Source organism: Cebus imitator, unplaced genomic scaffold (assembly GCF_001604975.1).
Source record: "Cebus imitator isolate Cc_AM_T3 unplaced genomic scaffold, Cebus_imitator-1.0 Scaffold93, whole genome shotgun sequence".
Classification (NCBI taxonomy): domain Eukaryota; kingdom Metazoa; phylum Chordata; class Mammalia; order Primates; family Cebidae; genus Cebus; species Cebus imitator.
In genome coordinates, this window is record NW_016107408.1 from 5,758,503 (window position 1) to 5,773,528 (window position 15,026).

The 15,026-nt window shown below is 58.9% G+C and overlaps 2 protein-coding genes across 2 annotated transcripts in view; one reads left to right on the forward strand and one right to left on the reverse strand.

The window, feature by feature from the left end:
• MYO15B (myosin XVB) overlaps nt 1-9,185 on the forward strand; it is a 38,172-nt gene extending 28,987 nt beyond the window's left edge. The window contains exons 43-63 of the mRNA XM_037741045.1: nt 1,975-2,050; nt 2,190-2,308; nt 2,518-2,636; nt 2,716-2,857; nt 3,040-3,151; nt 3,260-3,429; nt 3,801-3,952; nt 4,115-4,178; nt 4,270-4,339; nt 4,762-4,838; nt 6,170-6,243; nt 6,344-6,459; nt 6,567-6,661; nt 6,775-6,852; nt 6,947-7,043; nt 7,176-7,321; nt 7,493-7,608; nt 7,899-8,032; nt 8,217-8,350; nt 8,466-8,606; nt 8,780-9,185. Of these exons, the coding sequence (XP_037596973.1) occupies nt 1,975-2,050; nt 2,190-2,308; nt 2,518-2,636; nt 2,716-2,857; nt 3,040-3,151; nt 3,260-3,429; nt 3,801-3,952; nt 4,115-4,178; nt 4,270-4,339; nt 4,762-4,838; nt 6,170-6,243; nt 6,344-6,459; nt 6,567-6,661; nt 6,775-6,852; nt 6,947-7,043; nt 7,176-7,321; nt 7,493-7,608; nt 7,899-8,032; nt 8,217-8,350; nt 8,466-8,606; nt 8,780-8,842 (2,295 nt within the window). The 3' untranslated portion in view covers nt 8,843-9,185. The remainder of the gene's footprint in view (nt 1-1,974; nt 2,051-2,189; nt 2,309-2,517; nt 2,637-2,715; nt 2,858-3,039; nt 3,152-3,259; nt 3,430-3,800; nt 3,953-4,114; nt 4,179-4,269; nt 4,340-4,761; nt 4,839-6,169; nt 6,244-6,343; nt 6,460-6,566; nt 6,662-6,774; nt 6,853-6,946; nt 7,044-7,175; nt 7,322-7,492; nt 7,609-7,898; nt 8,033-8,216; nt 8,351-8,465; nt 8,607-8,779) is intronic.
• Nucleotides 9,186-9,191: 6 nt separating this feature from the next.
• The window catches only part of RECQL5 (RecQ like helicase 5), a 40,286-nt gene continuing 34,451 nt past the window's right edge, over nt 9,192-15,026 (reverse strand). The window contains exons 8-19 of the mRNA XM_017535755.2: nt 13,390-13,608; nt 13,098-13,197; nt 12,946-12,982; nt 12,753-12,811; nt 12,594-12,667; nt 12,221-12,314; nt 11,746-11,880; nt 10,978-11,516; nt 10,725-10,815; nt 10,269-10,493; nt 9,964-10,033; nt 9,192-9,857 (exon numbers count right to left, since the gene is read on the reverse strand). Coding sequence (XP_017391244.1) covers nt 9,757-9,857; nt 9,964-10,033; nt 10,269-10,493; nt 10,725-10,815; nt 10,978-11,516; nt 11,746-11,880; nt 12,221-12,314; nt 12,594-12,667; nt 12,753-12,811; nt 12,946-12,982; nt 13,098-13,197; nt 13,390-13,608 — 1,744 coding nt within the window. The 3' untranslated portion in view covers nt 9,192-9,756. The remainder of the gene's footprint in view (nt 9,858-9,963; nt 10,034-10,268; nt 10,494-10,724; nt 10,816-10,977; nt 11,517-11,745; nt 11,881-12,220; nt 12,315-12,593; nt 12,668-12,752; nt 12,812-12,945; nt 12,983-13,097; nt 13,198-13,389; nt 13,609-15,026) is intronic.

Consider the following 15,026-nt stretch of genomic DNA (forward strand, 5'->3'; position numbering starts at 1 on the left):
CCAGGAGGAGGAGGTTGCGGTGAGCCGAGATCACGCCATTGCACTCCAGCCTGGGTAACAAAAGCGAAACTCTGTCTCAAAAAAAAAAAAAAAAAGTAGGGGCCATTATTCATCTAATTTTATAAAAGTTAAAAGCAAAGTATATACAATACATAACACAGGCTCACAGTAGGTACTTAATAGCATAGCACACAGTAGGTACTTAATAAATGGTTGTTGCTTTGCCACCTCTGAATGCTTCCAGGAGTGAGCCTCTGTTCCCCCAAGTTATTTTTTTTCCTTTATTTTATTTTTTGAGACAGAGCCTTACTCTATCACCAAGCTGGAGTGCAGATGTAGGGCTGATGGCCCCACAGGGTCGTGGGGTGTGCCTTATGCTGTGCTGAGGCACAGGAGCTGAGAAATAAAGAGGACACAGAAGTACAAGGAAAACGCAGCTGGGCTCTAGGGCCACACCACCTATTAACGGAGTCAGGCAAGGCCCCGAATGCCCAGAAGCATGAGTATTTATTGTGTATAGGTTAGGGCGCGGGACAGGGCAGTGAGTGAAATCATCTCTAAGGATAGTGATAGGGTCGTGAGCAATAAAACAAGGGGTCCACCCCCATTAGGTCACCTAGGCTAGGAGTGGGTCGTGCGCAGTGAGGACGGTGCAGTGTGCAATACCTCTATCTATGGGCAAACTACTTCTAAGACTCATAGGGAGATGCTTTAAGCCACACAGTAGTGACAGAGCTGTCAGGGTTACCGCCACCTGCTGGCAGCTTCCAATGAGTTCTATGGGAAGATGCTTTTCAAGCAGCACGATAACGAGCTGATAAAGTTCACAGTCACCAAGGTGGATTGCCGTTCTGAGGGCAGCCTTCCATAAGAACTGGAGCAAGGTCCTACAACTCCTTTATCAGGAGGAGTGGCTCTTGCCCCAAGCCTGCCACACAGCGGGTATTCTTTACAATACTGAACGCTGCCACCTGGGCCATGAATTCTTGTCCTGGTATAACTGTTTTCCCTTAAATCATGCTCTGCACTGTGTCCGCTCTAGGCATTCCTCCGATTATGAACTAAGATGATATTATTACGTGTGTGTGTGTGTGTGTGTGTGTGTGTGTGTGTGTGTGTGTGTGTGTGTATGTAGGGAAATACTCTTTAGGCACTCATACTATGAACTATTATATGATTATATATAGAGGATTATGTAAAGGGAGACTTCAAGCCTTAATTCTATAAACTAATATATGATTGTATAAAGGATTATATAAAAGGAAATAACTGAGTAGTAACACTATAAACTGAGATATTCTTCAGGCTTTATTTGTGCCAGGGTTCTGCTTAGTTTTCCTTCCTTGGTGCCTATATGGGAGGTTACCCACATGCAGTGGCGTGATCTTGGCTCACTGCAACCTCCTCCTCCTGGTTCAAGGAATTCCGTGCCTCAGCCTCCCGAGTAGCTGGGATTACTGGCGCCCACCACCACGCCCAGCTAATTTTTGTTTTTTTTAGTAGAGATGGGGTTTCACCATCTTGGCCAGGCTGGTTTTGAACTCCTGATCTTGTGGTTCACCCACTTCAACCTCCCAAAGTGCTGGAATTACAAGCATGAGCCACTGCATCCAGCCAAATCCCACAGTAGCTCCTGTCCGCGGCCCCTCCCTCGCCCTTGAACAATCTTGTTTCTTCTGGGCAGTGTCTCTCGGCTGACCCAGGGGCAGTTACCACAGGGTCTCTAGGCAGTGAGTGAAGAGGGAGGGCTGGCAGTTGCAATGGAGGGGACAGGTGAGCCATGTGGATGGAGGTGGCCCATGCCTTCCATCCCTCCCTGCCCCACCTAGACCCTCTGCTGAGCACACAGGCCCCAGGAGCCAGGGTGCCTGGCTCCACCGGCTTCCCCCGATTTTCCTTCACGCGTGTCGATGGCTGCTCTGGGGGCGGGCTCTGCCTCGGGACCTGGTGCTGACCACCTAGCTCTGCCCCCAGATCCTGCGGGACACCTTCTCCGAGTCCTGCATCCGGATTTCCCGGGATGAGCGGCACAAAATGAAAGACCTGCTGGGTATGATCCAGGGACCGTGGAGTCAGGAGCTTGAATGCTGGGGGCCGCACCTGACCTGAGGGAGGGACCGGCTATGGGAAAAAACTCTAGAGTCCCCTCTGTGTGAGCAGAGGACAGCCTGGGTCCTTCCTGCCCACAGGAGACTTGGAGGTGGACCTGGACTCCCTCACCACCACTGAAGACAGCGTCAAGAAGCGAATCGTGGTGGCCGCTCGGGACAACTGGGCCAATTACTTCTCCCGCTTCTTTCCTGTCTCGGTCAGTGGCACTGGGGTAGGGAGTTGGGATGCCAAGCCCCCAGCCTAGATCCTGAGGTGCATGGGCACAGACCCTCCACAAGCAGGAGAGCTATAGGGCAGGTGCCAGAGGAAGGACAAAACCCAGCCACCAGCCCTGGGCAGCTCCGAGGCATCGTGGGCAGCAGCAGGACCCAGGAGCCTGCCCTCAACCCACCACCTTCCTGGCAGGGCGAGAATGGCAGTGACATGCAGCTGCTAGCCGTGTCCCACCGCGGGCTGCGACTGCTCAAGGTGACCCAAGGCCCCGGCCTTCACCCCAACCAGCTGAAGATTCTCTGCTCATACAGGTGCGCTGGCCCAGGGCCCTGGGCTCGAGGTGGGGGCAGGTGATAAGGTGGCCCCAGCTCATGCCCAGTCCCCACACAGCTTTGCAGAGGTGCTGGGTGTGGAGTGCCGAGGCAGCTCCACCCTGGAGCTGTCGCTGAAGAGCGAGCAGCTGGTGCTGCACACGGTCCGTGCCAGGGCCATCAGGGCGCTGGTTGAGCTGTTCCTGAGTGAACTTAAGAAGGCAAGTGTGGGGCGCGGGGTGGGAGGTCGGGTGGGGGCAGGGGCTGGGAGTTTGGGCCAAATCCCTGGAAGTCTGGGGTGCTAGGGGAAGAGGGGAGGCCAGCGGGGGGAAACAGGTGGGCGGGCAGGACAGGGAGGCGCAGGCAAGCTCTCTGCTCCCGACCCTCACCGGCTTGCCTGCAGGACTCCGGCTATGTCATCGCCCTGCGCAGCTACATCACTGATAACAGCAGCCTCCTCAGCTTCCACCGTGGGGACCTCATCAAGCTGCTGCCGGTGGCTACCCTGGAGCCAGGTATTGCCAGAAGCCAGCAAGGGCTCACACAGGGAGGGCATCCACTTGGCAGAGCCTGCCCAGGGCGGAGGGCCCGGTGGGTGAGCCACGTCCTTGGGTGCCTTCCAGGCTGGCAGTTTGGCTCTGCTGGGGGCCGTTCCGGACTCTTTCCTGCCGACATAGCACAGCCAGCTGCCGCTCCCGACTTTTCCTTCTCCAAAGAGCAGAGGAGTGGCCGGCACAAGGGCCAGCTGTCCAACGGGGAACTAGGGTTGACTCGGTGGGACAGGGCCTCAGAGGTGAGAAAGACGGGAGAGGGAAAGCCAGAGGCAATGCCTGCCTGAGAGTGAGAAATGAAAGGAGTTTGACTCCCACCGAGGCTGCCATGCGCTGGGCCCACCCGGCTGCCCACCCCCTGCGGCTGCCCCTCTGCCCACTCCTGATGGCTTGCCTTGTCTCTCCAGCAAGACTGTGCACTCCTTGCAGGCAGGCGCTGGGCTGGGCTGGGCTGGGTGCTGCTCTTGTGTCCCATGTGGTACTTAGTTCAACACCACCCTAGCAAACGCTTACTAAACAGCTCTTCACTTTCCTGGGAGGGATGGGGCTGAAGCAGGACTCCTGGGACAGGGCACTAGACACTCAGGTGGCACCAAGTTTCTTGTGCTCCCAGCGCCCTGCTGGCCCCTGGAGCCAGGCACACAGTGATGACTCAGAGGCCACCAGCCTGCCCTCCTCAGCGGCCTACGCCTCTCTGCCCCCCGACTCCAGCAACTACACCATGCAGGAATTCGCCCTGCGTTACTTCCGGAAGTCCGAGGCCTCGTGAGTGCACTAGGACAACCCCTGTGCCTGTCTGTCCTCAGTCTTCCCAAGAGAGAGTGCCATGCTCAGAGAAACCAGGCTGTGCTCTAAGCACTCTCCCTAACCGGCTGGGATGAGGGCAGGAGGGCCGAACAAACGGCTGTCTCCTCCTTCCCCCAACAGGCTGAGCCAGACAGGTGGAGGTGCTGCCAGGAAGGACACAGACAGCCTGCTGCAGTACACCAAGGTGGGAGAGAGGCGGGGAGGGGTCTGGCTGGTGGCTCTGCCTTCTGATCCCCGAGGACCCCAGACCCACAGCCTCTTCTCTTTGGCTGCAGGCTCCCATCCAGGAGTCACTCCTCATACTCAGTGATGACATGAGCAAGCAGGCTGTGGCCAGCTTCCTGGGTGAGTGGCCACAGGCATCCTGGGTCCCCATGTCTGCAGTGCTATGGACCTGAGTGTCTGGTCCCCTTCTCTCCTTGAGCTCTGCTTGGCTCTGTCCCACTCTGCCAACTCTGGGAAGCTCAGTGATAGCTCCTGGACCCCAGGGCCCTCACCCGCTTCTACTCCCATCCAAGGGTTGTGGGTTGTGTGGAGTCTGGGGCTGTAAGGCAGTCCATGGGTCCAGAGGATGCTATGTGCTGTGTGGAGCCTTGGGTGCCCATGAGTCTCAGTTTCCCCGAGTTGAATGGCAGCCAGCTGCCCTGCCTGGCACACATGCATTTTGAGAGTGAGGCATCAGATGGCAGATGAAAGCCCTGCACAGCGACAGCATGAGCCGGGGCCAGCCCCAGCCCAGCCCGACCTGTTTCTTATCCTGCCTGCAGCCCTGATGCAGTTTATGGGCGACCAGTCCAAGCCCCGGGGCAAGGATGACATGGATCTGCTCTATGAGCTGCTGAAGGTAAGCCTGGGATGTGGCCCCCAGTGCCTGTGCCTGTCCTCCTGCCTGGGCCCAAAGGAGATCCCCTTCTCTTGGTCACTGTCCTTCAAATCTTTCCAAAGTATTTACTGAGCACCCACTGTGTGCAGAGGACGTGGCTGTGAAGCCAACAGGCTGTCTCTGCAGTGCTTATGATAAGACAAGGACATTACATGTCTGGGAGTGAGAGGTCCCTGGAGAGTAAGAATGCAGGGAAGGGGATGCTGCAGTGAAGCTTCCTGGCAGTAGCCTTCCTGCAGGGAGGGAAACCATCACACACTGGCAAGGCCAGCACAGCTGAGCCTAGTGAGTGGTGGGGACAGCGGAGGATGAGAACAGGGTGTGGACGGGGAGACCAGGCCACCGCATGCCTTGTACCATCATTGGCCTCTGATTTTTGGAGATGGGAAACCACTAGAGGCTTCTGGAAGCTCGGCTTACATTTTGCAAGGTCGCTCAGCTGTTTGAGATTCTGGGGGTTTAAGTTTAAAAGCAAAAGGAGTTATCGCAGTGGTCCCAGGTAAGGGATGGTGTTGCCCTGGGCCCAGGGCCAGCAGCAAGGGGAGAAGCAGAAGATTCAGAGCCAGCAGGTGTGCTGACCAATCTCATGTGGGCTACGGGAAGGAGGACAACCGTCTTCAACAAGGAGCAGGTCTCGGCTGGCGGAGGAATCTGTTTTGGACACATAAGGCTTGAAATCCCAGACTTCCCAGTGGAGGAGTCTGGGGTTCAAGGAAGAAGGCTGAAGGCAGGTACCAGGGAGCATCAGATGGGAGCAGCTGAGGACACAAGGAGAGGGGCAGACAGAGAGCGGTTCTGGCACGGCACTGCTCAGAGGTTAGGGAGTTAAGGTGGAGCCAGCAGAGATGACTAAGAGGTCAGAGAAGCAGGGGCCAGGTGCGGTGGCTCACGCCTGTATTCCCAGCACTTTGGGAGGCAGAGGCAGATGGATCACCTGACGTCGGGAGTTCCAAACCAGCCTGGCCAACATGGTGAAACACTGTCTCTACTAAAAACACAAAAACTAGCCGGGCCTGGTGGCACGCGCCTGTAGTACTCCAGAGGTTGAGGCAGAAGAATCACTTGAACCCGGGAGGTGGAGGTTGCAGTGAGCCAAGATGGCATCACTGCACTCCAGTCTAGGAGACAGGGAAGCAAGTGACTGAGTAGCCAGTGCGGTGATGCTCCTAAGCTGAGTGAGATGTCATCTTGACCTAGCCCTAGCCCATGGCCTTAGCAGGGTTTCTCCAGGGCTTCAGACCCCAGGCATACAGCCCCCATCCCTCACCCCACCTCCCTTCCTGTCCCCGCAGCTGTGCCAGGAGGAGCAGCTCAGGGATGAGATTTACTGCCAGGTCATCAAGCAGGTCACGGGACACCCCCGGCCGTGAGTGGGGACTGGTGGGGTAGCTGGTCACTGTGGGCACCTGGGGGCAGCGGGGCACTGTAGCCTGGCCAGCCTGAAGCCTGGGCTCTCTGCCCTGCAGGGAACGCTGCATTCGAGGCTGGAGCTTTCTCAGTCTTCTCACAGGCTTCTTCTCCCCATCGACCAAGCTGATGCCCTACCTGACCAAGTTCCTGCAGGATTCAGGCCTCAGCCAAGGTGCCTGTGAGAGGGGGAGATGGAGGAACAGGGGCTTCTAGGACTGGGAACTTGGCAGGCTGGGGGAGGCCTGGCTACCTCGTGACCCGATTCTGGCTCCTCTGCAGAGCTGGCCCAGAGCAGCCAGGAGCACCTCCAGCGCACAGTCAAATATGGGGGGCGACGGCGGCTGCCCCCAGCGGGTGAAATGCAGGCTTTCCTGGTACTGGGGATGGTGAATGGGCATTGTGAGACACCCTGGGGTGGGAGGTCCCCCCATAGGAGGGCAGGCACCTCTGACCACTGGTGGACTGACCCTGCAACCTGCCTTGGCAGAAAGGACAAACCACCCGCCTGCTTCTTATTCACCTGCCGGGGGGTGTGGATTATAGGACGAATATCCAGACTTTCACGGTGAGTTCAGGGGCCCCCAAGGGAGGAGACCTTGGGTGTCAGTTCTGGGCCCCCCAGCATCCCTCCCCTCTTCACGGCCTGTCCACACATCCAGGTGGCAGCAGACGTGCAGGAGGAGCTGTGCCGGCAAATGGGTATCATGGAGCCACAGGAAGTGCAGGAATTTGCCCTCTTCCTCATCAAAGGGGAGGGTGAGCTTGGGGATGGAGCCTCGCTGTAGGACCACTCCCCTGCCCAGGGGTGAGGTGGTTTGGTTTCTGCTGTGGTGGCAGGGCGGGGTGCGTATTAGTCTGAGCAGCAGTGGACCTGGGCTCCCCTTGCAGGTGAGCTGGTGCGGCCCCTACGGCCCGCTGAGTACCTCAACAATGTGGTGGTGGACCAGAACGTGAGCCTGCACAGCCGGCGGCTCGGCTGGGAGATCCCACTGCACTTCGACAACTCCACCTACATTACCACCCACTACGGCCAGGTCAGCCTGCCTGCCTCCAGCCGCTGCAGTCTGGGGGCATGGCTTCCTGCCTGGGCGACCTCCAAGCCCCTCTCCCCACAAGCATGTGGGTCTATGGTGGCTTGGGCCTCTAGAGCCAACTGATGGGGGCTCTGGGCCACCGCTGCCCTCCTCCCCATGCTCCCCATGCAGGTGCTACGGGACTACCTTCAGGGGAAGCTGCCAGTCAGTGCCCAGGCAGACGCGCAGCTCGCCACGCTGGCCGCCCTGCAACACCTCAGCAAGGCCAACAGGAACACTCCCTCAGAGTGAGTGGGGGCACCTCTAGCCTCTAACCCCTCACCTTCTCCAAGGTCAAGGCCATTTGACTAGCACCCTTCCTGGCCCTAACTGGACTGGCTTGGAACAGCAGGGCCTGTGGACACCTGTCCTCTCCACCCACCCCGAGCTCCTCTGGGGCAGGGCCCTCACCTCGCTCACATGGATGGATCCCTAGTCTTGCCCACAGTAGGCACTGGTTCAGTTATCTGGCACATATGTATGCCTAGCCCTGCACCAGGTGGTCAGGGGTCGAGCTGACCCCAGCTGTGCATCCTAGGCAGGACCTGCTGGCTTATGTGCCAAAGCAGCTGCACTGGCAGGTGAACATGGCCTCCATCAAGAACCTGATGGAGAAGGAGCTGAGACGGCTGGAAGGACATAGGCCCCGGGAAGCACAGATCAGCTTTATTGGTGGGTCTGGGGCTAGGGGACCGCTGGGGTGGGGGCTGGAGGCCAAGAGGGGAGGAATGCAGGCAGAGGAGGGAGGAGGGGCCTGCACCTGCCCTGTCCCTCTCAGCTGACCTGGGGGGCCAAGCATTGTGAGTTCCAGGGCCCCAACAGTCAGAATTCCTGCCTGTGTCCTCCCCAACCACAGAGGCCGTGCGCCAGCTGCCTCTCTTTGGCCACACTGTCTACGTGGTGCTGCGAGTGAGCATGCAGGCCCTGCCCGGATCCGCCCTACTGGGACTCAACCGCCAGCATCTCATCCTCATGGACCCCGGCTCCCAGGTGGGCAGGGCTCTAGCCCCAGCACTGGCCTGGGGACCCTCGGCCATTCCTCTTCCCTCACCCACAATAACCCTTCCCGGGAAAGGAGCCCAGCCCTGCTCTCTGCTGCCCCCAGAGCCTGTGCTGCCGCATTGCCCTGAAGAGCCTTCAGCGGGTCCACCTGCTAAGCCCGCTGGAGGAGAAAGGGTCCCCTGGCCTGGAACTCAACTATGGCTCGGCTGACAACCCCCAGACCATCTGGTTTGAGCTGCCGCAGGTGAGTGGCCAGGCCTCCGACCACCTTGGGAAGGTGAATGTGAGGGCCTTGCCCCGGCATGGTGTGCAGCGGGAGCCCAGGCTGATGCCTGCTGCTCCAGAGTGTTGTGGGCAGGGCAAAGGCAAGGGGCGGGTTGGGGAGCCCTCTTGTAACAGGCCTCTCTTTCTGGGCAGGCCCAGGAGCTGCTATACACCACTATCTTCCTGATGGACAGCAATGCCTCTTGCACTGAGTAGCCCAGCGTCAACTGAGAGCACCACAGGCGGGGTGGAGACCAGGAAGAGGCCTTCCCGGCCCAAGTCTTACCCTAATGGTCTGCCTCGGATGCTATCAGATCACTGTTCCAGAACCTGCCACAGCACAGCACAGCACAGCTGGCCCATGTGCAGGCCACGAGGGCAGGGACTGCTATCATGTCACCAACAGGGAAAGAAAACAGACCCTCTCCAGGATGGCCTGGGCCCAAAGGGGACTGCAGGAACTCGGCTGGGGCATCTGAGGTTGCCCGGTCTGAGGGAGATGCCCACCCGGCCCCAGGCACACCCAGGCCTGGGAGAAACAACTGCTGAGGAAATAAAAAGGTCTGTGTGTGCATACGCAGCAGAATGACTTTATTCCTCTCCTAAACTTCTTGGTCAGGCCTGGCCTTCCTAAGCAGAAGCCAAGCAGGGAACGGGGCCTGGCTGCCATTCCCCTGCCACAGCTCTAACCTGGACAAGGCTGGAAGCTGGCACTGTTAATGGGTAGGGGGAAAAGGGCGAGGACCTGGGGTTCCCCTGAGTAGGTCCCAATACCTTGGATAGGTGGGCCTTGTCCTGACTTAAATGTGTGGAGGGGCCACTCTTCTTTCCCCTCCTCTGGCAGCAGCTCCACCACCCTCTGCCTTCTGCCCTGGACACATGTCCCAGAAAACTCAGCCATGAGGGCCAGGAGAGGCAGGGAGGCTCTGAGAAAGGTCCACCGGCTTAGCAAGCAGAAAGAAAGGTGGCTGACCTCTGATCGGGATTCAGGAGGTATCTGTGGCCATCACCAAAGCCAAGTATGGTTGGCAAGTGGAAGGACTGAGAGAAGATGACGGCCCTGGCAGCTGCAGGCAAGACCCAGGCTACAGTCTGGAGGAGGACGCGGGCCCTGCCCAGCCAGCAGTTGGTCATCTCTGGGGGCCACACAGGCCGTGCCAGTCAGCTTCACTCTCACAGCGGGCCCGGCCATGGAAGAAGAGCCTGATGAGGTTCTGGGCCTCTTCTTTCACTATAGATTCAGGTTGGGGGTGTGAGGAGGTGAGCGTGAGCCTCCTCCCCGCAGACCACTTCCCCCACCCCAGGTGCTTCCTGGCCCTGGCAATGCCAGCACTCACCACTCCTTCCAGGAGAGGTCTTCTGAGCCAGCAAATGTGAGAGGTGGCGGGCAAAGCCTTTAAACAACTCCTGGAAGGGAGAGGGAGAAGAGAAGCAGAGAGCAGGACCCAGCCCTGACCCCCAGAGGACCCACAGCCACGACTCAACAGCAAGGCAGGTCCCTGGGAGGGCAGGTGCTGGGCTGGCCCTGAGCCCAACCTGCTCTGGTCCACTGCGTTCTGGGCTCACACTCCCCACCTCCCGCGCCCACTACACCCACGTATCCCAGACCTGGGAGAGGGCAGAGCCCACCCGCTCACCCTACCTTGGAAGCAAACTTGCCCTCCTTGTAGAAAGGAGTCAGGCACTTGACCACAACACTTGCAGCCTCCTTCAAGGGGATGCCAGGAGCTGAGAGCTGGCAGGGGTCTTGAGCCGTGGGATTCATGGTGCTCTGATCGCTGGCCAAGATGCCGCTCTTGCCCTCAGCTAAGACGGAGAGCTTGGCTGAGGGGCGCAGCCTCTTCTGAGCCTGGCTCTCTGGGTTCTCCTGAGAAGGGCCACAGCAGAGGGTCACTCCTGGGCTCCCTTCCACTGGCCTGCTCCCCTCCTCTAGAAGACTGGGCCCCTATATCAGCTGGCTCCCTCCAGCCCAGCCTATCTGCTGCTGGGTGTGGAAAGCAGCACTGATTTTCCCTGGTCCCTGTGACTAGGGCACAACAGTGCCCAGCCTTGCCCACAGCCCTCCTGTCCTCCCCAACGACCTCATCCCTGCAGGCACCTGCTGGGATTGGGGTCGCTTGCCCTTCCGTGTGTCCTCTGTGGGGGTGGGCTGGGCTTCAGGGCTCCCCTGGTCTCTGGGCGGGCAGGTGCTGGTGAAGGAAAGAGCAGGCATCACAGCTCTGGGTCCTAGTGGCTACTTCATCCTAGAAGAGCCCATCTTAGGGATAAGCTCTGAGCTTCAGAGGCCCAGTAAGCAAAGGGGATGCTGCCATGTGGATTCCAGAAGAGTCTATGACCACCTGTACCCTTACCTTGGCCTCTCCCTGAGGCACTCCTCAGTCTGGGGAGGGGCAGGCGAATGTCCCCCGGCTCCATCTTCCTCCCCTGTGCACGTCTTTGGGGCCATTGGGGATCCCTGAACCCCCTCACAGGAGGGGTGGGCACCTTCTGCCTCTGGGGCTGATGCCAGCAGAGCTGGGCTTTCAACCCTTCGGCAGAAGCGGGCGATGCTCTGAGAATCCTTGTGGGCCGATGCGGCTAGGAGCTGCTGTTTCTTGCTAGCCCGGCCCTTGGCAAGGGAACAGCCCCTGGAGGAACTTTTTGCCTTCTTCTCAGGGGAGGGCCCCCCACAGTGAGCGCTGCCTCCAGGGACCTCCCCTCTGGGCCCAGGAAGGGGCTCACTCCTATCCTTATCCAGGAGGCCACAGGGCGGGCTCGGGGACTCATGCTCGCCTGCCAGCTCAAGCCGGGGGGCTTGCTCCCTGATTTGAGTTGTCTCCATCAGTTCCGTGGCTGTCTGGAACAGGCAAGAGCCTTTGGGAAAACCAGCTCCCACCCGCTTGGGTTTGAGCTGTAAATGTGAACAGGAGAGGAAGTTCAGCCCACCAGGCCCCCTCTAGGGAACCACTGGCTGGACCAGTCACTTACATTGGGGCGGGGCTCTCAGGAGATGGGAGGAAAGAGGCAGGCAGGGCCCTGCTGGGGAGCCAGGCCACAGCAAGAGGTGCACTCCCCGAAGGCAGAGGGGAAGTGGAGCCTTTCCCGGCCACGGGTCTGGGGACCCCTGGGCCCCAGCTCACCGAGTACACATGGGAGGCTGGTGGAATGTCATACTCGTTGGGCTCTGGGGGCTCAGCCTGGGCACTGCAGCTCTTGGCACTGCCTCCCACATCATAGGGTTGCCCATCCTTGGAGGCTCTGTGAATCTCGGCCACCTGGGCAGGAATGGGCAGGGAGGCTGTGGCACCTGCTAGTTCCCCCTGACAGCCCCCATCCAGACCTCCTTTTCCACTAGGCACTAGAAGTGAGTTTCTGTGGCCAGTGGCTGCAGGCACCCGACCCTGGGCAAGTTTTAATCCTCACATCCTCACAGGGTTGACTAGAAACACCTCCCACTACCAGAGAATGGAGTTCTACCCCCATGAACTGCCTCTGGGGTGGACTAGGGAGGGTGGATTCTGGGCTGCCTGTGGCCAGATGGCTGGCAGACAGCTTCTGCCTCAGAGTGTGGCGGTGCCCCCTCAACGACCCTCAGTCTGCCTGCACCAGGCCCACCTTCTTCAGCACGCTGGCCTTGTATAGGTTGGCCACCTTGGTGTTCCGGAAGGTCTCATGTTCCAGCTCCACAGCCTGGGCCCGGAGGTCAGCTCTGGGGGTGCAAGGTAACAGGTACACGGTATCAGGCAGGCCTGGGGCTCTCCCTGCCGAGCTCCTGTGGGACTCGGGGCCTGGGGAGGGCCTTGGGCACAGAGATTCTGAAGAGGACTCTCTGGGCACCCTGTGGCTTACTGTCCCTCAGCAGCTGCTGGCGGCACCTAAGTTGTGACCATTCCTGGCCCTGGTGAGGTACTGGGGGTGACAGGGTCCTGTAGTCTCCAAGGGAACGAGAGCTTAGAGGGCTCCTCAGTCCGGTGATTGTGGAACTCACCCATCAGTGGTATGTGTGGACTGGCGGTTACTGCTCAGCGCCTCCTCTAGAAGCCCCAGGCAGTGCTCCCGAGCCTGGCACAGGACAATGAAGTTGGTCACATGGCCTGGGGCTGGGGGAGGGCCCTGGGGGGTGGCTGAGGAGCTGCCCGTCTCTTACCTTCACAGTCAGCCTGGGGATCCTCCTGCTAGAAGCCTCTTTCAGGGGACAGTTCTCATCTGTGGGGAGTTGGGAGGGGGGGTTCCTTCCACTCCACCTTCTGCTCTCTGAAGTCCCTCACACCCCAGGTGAGAATCCTCCCTCTATGCCCTGGGAAGAGCCTGCAAGCCTCCAGGAACATTTCTGTACTGACCTGGGGGTACGAATTCTTCTATCTTGGGGTCTTTGCCCTGGAAGACAACATGAAGGGCCCATGAGGCGTCCTGCCCTGCCGCAGGATAGTCCCATCCAGCAGCAGAGCAGGCTAAGAGGCTGTGAGCAGGTGCACCGAGCACCTCCCCTCACCTTGCGCAGCTGCATCTGCTTCTGATAGAAGAGGTTCCACTCCCGCTTGTGAGCCTCATCTCTGCCCTCGTCCCCGCTGCCTCCAGAACCTTCATCATACCTAGGGACAGGCCAGGCGTGAGTGGTCCTGGCCTGGACTCTGTTTCTGCCCATGTGTGCTGCTGCTGGGATGGCGATGTCCCCAGTGTCCTAGCAGCTCGAGGGGGGACTGCCACCTCTGGTCTGGCCTTGTCGCCAAGGGAATGCAGAGGATTCTAGTGGGCTGGGAATCCCTGGCTTCTTGGCCCCTTACCTGCTGAAGCCCCCATAGCCCTTGCGGCCTCCCTCGTACAGCTCAGGGTCAAAGCCATTCCCCTGGGAGGGCCCGATGCACGTCTTGCTCCAGGTGCTGCTGCGCTCCAAGGCCTCCAGCTGCCTCCGCACGGCCGTAGGGTTCTGGCAGTGGTCGCAGCCTTTAGCACAGGCAGGCGGAACATCCCCGAAGTACTTGGCAATGGCGGCATGGCGGCACCTGGAGCAGGCAGCACCACAGAGGTGAGGGGTGGAGAGCCCAGCTGGCTGGCGTCTGTTCACCCGAGCCTTAATCGCTGGCCAAGCAAGCACTGCCATGTCTGCCACCATGCCAGGCGCCTCACACGCCTCATCTCATCGGAGCCACACCAGGCATCGTTCGGCTCTGCCCACTTCACAGATGAGGACAATGAGGTGAATGAACTTTCCCAAAGTCATGTAACATATGGGGTCTCCTGGGAAGCAGGATGTGAACCTCACTCTGTCTAGTTACGCCTCTGCAGCTCCCCTCTGTCGTCTGGCAATGGGACATCCTGCAGACTTCAGGCTCCGGGTGCAGATGCCGGCTCTGCCAAGAAAGCTGTGTCCTTTTGGTGACACATTTCGCCTCCTACAGCCCATGCATTCCCATCAGTTAAATGGTGCAGGAAGGCACAGGCCTCACGGGCTGAGCGCTGATGGATGAAAGGATGTCATGAACTGAAGTGACTGCATATCCAACGGCGATCCCCTAAGATTCTAACACCGTATTTTTACTGTACCTTTTCTACGTTTATGTGTTTAGACATGCGAATACCACTGTTACAACGGCATACAGTAGTCAGCACAGTAACATGGTGTACAGGTTTGTGGTCTAGGAGCAACAAGCTCTACCACATGGCCTAGGTGTGTAGGAGGCTATGCCATTTTGATTTTTTTTTCCTTCTTCTCCCTGGAATTGCCGTTTGATTTCCGTAAGTACACTCTGACCACACAATGACAGATTAAATTTCTCAAAACGTACTTGCATTGCTAAGGCGGGCATGGCTGTGTAGTAATATGTCCCATCATAAACCCCTAAGGGTGGGACCGTGAGCGGTCACAGGTGGGGACATTCAGCCAGGGGGACACAGAGCCTCGCCTGGAGTCCTCCTCTCGTCTTCCTCTGCCTCGACCCTGCTGCAGCCCTCCGGGGGTGAGCGGCCTCTGCCCATGCTGGGAGCCAGGAGCAGCCTCTGGCTGGTCCAAGAGGCTCTGTCGCATCTCTGATCCCTATGTATGGGGGTGGCTGTCAATTCTTGAGGCAGGTGCAGAGGCCACAAGAGGTGCCACAGCTCTCTCAGGCTCCTTACAAATAGCCATTCCTGCCACCAAGAACGTGGCGGCCCAAGAGGGGATGACAGAACAGAGGCAGGGCTGTCTGGGGTGCCACATCCCAGGGACAAGAATAGCTGGCGATAACTACTCTAACTAGCACTCCTCTCAGCGTGAGCACTGCTGGGGCTTCAAGAAGCCCTTTGAGGGGCTCTGACCCCAAGGCACAGGCTCAAGGATCCAAGGCTGATTGCAACACTGCCCTGAGGAAGCAGGGCCTGGCTGACTTGCCTTTAGCTGAGTGAACACAGCTCTGAGGCCCAACCTGAATGGCCTGGGACAGCT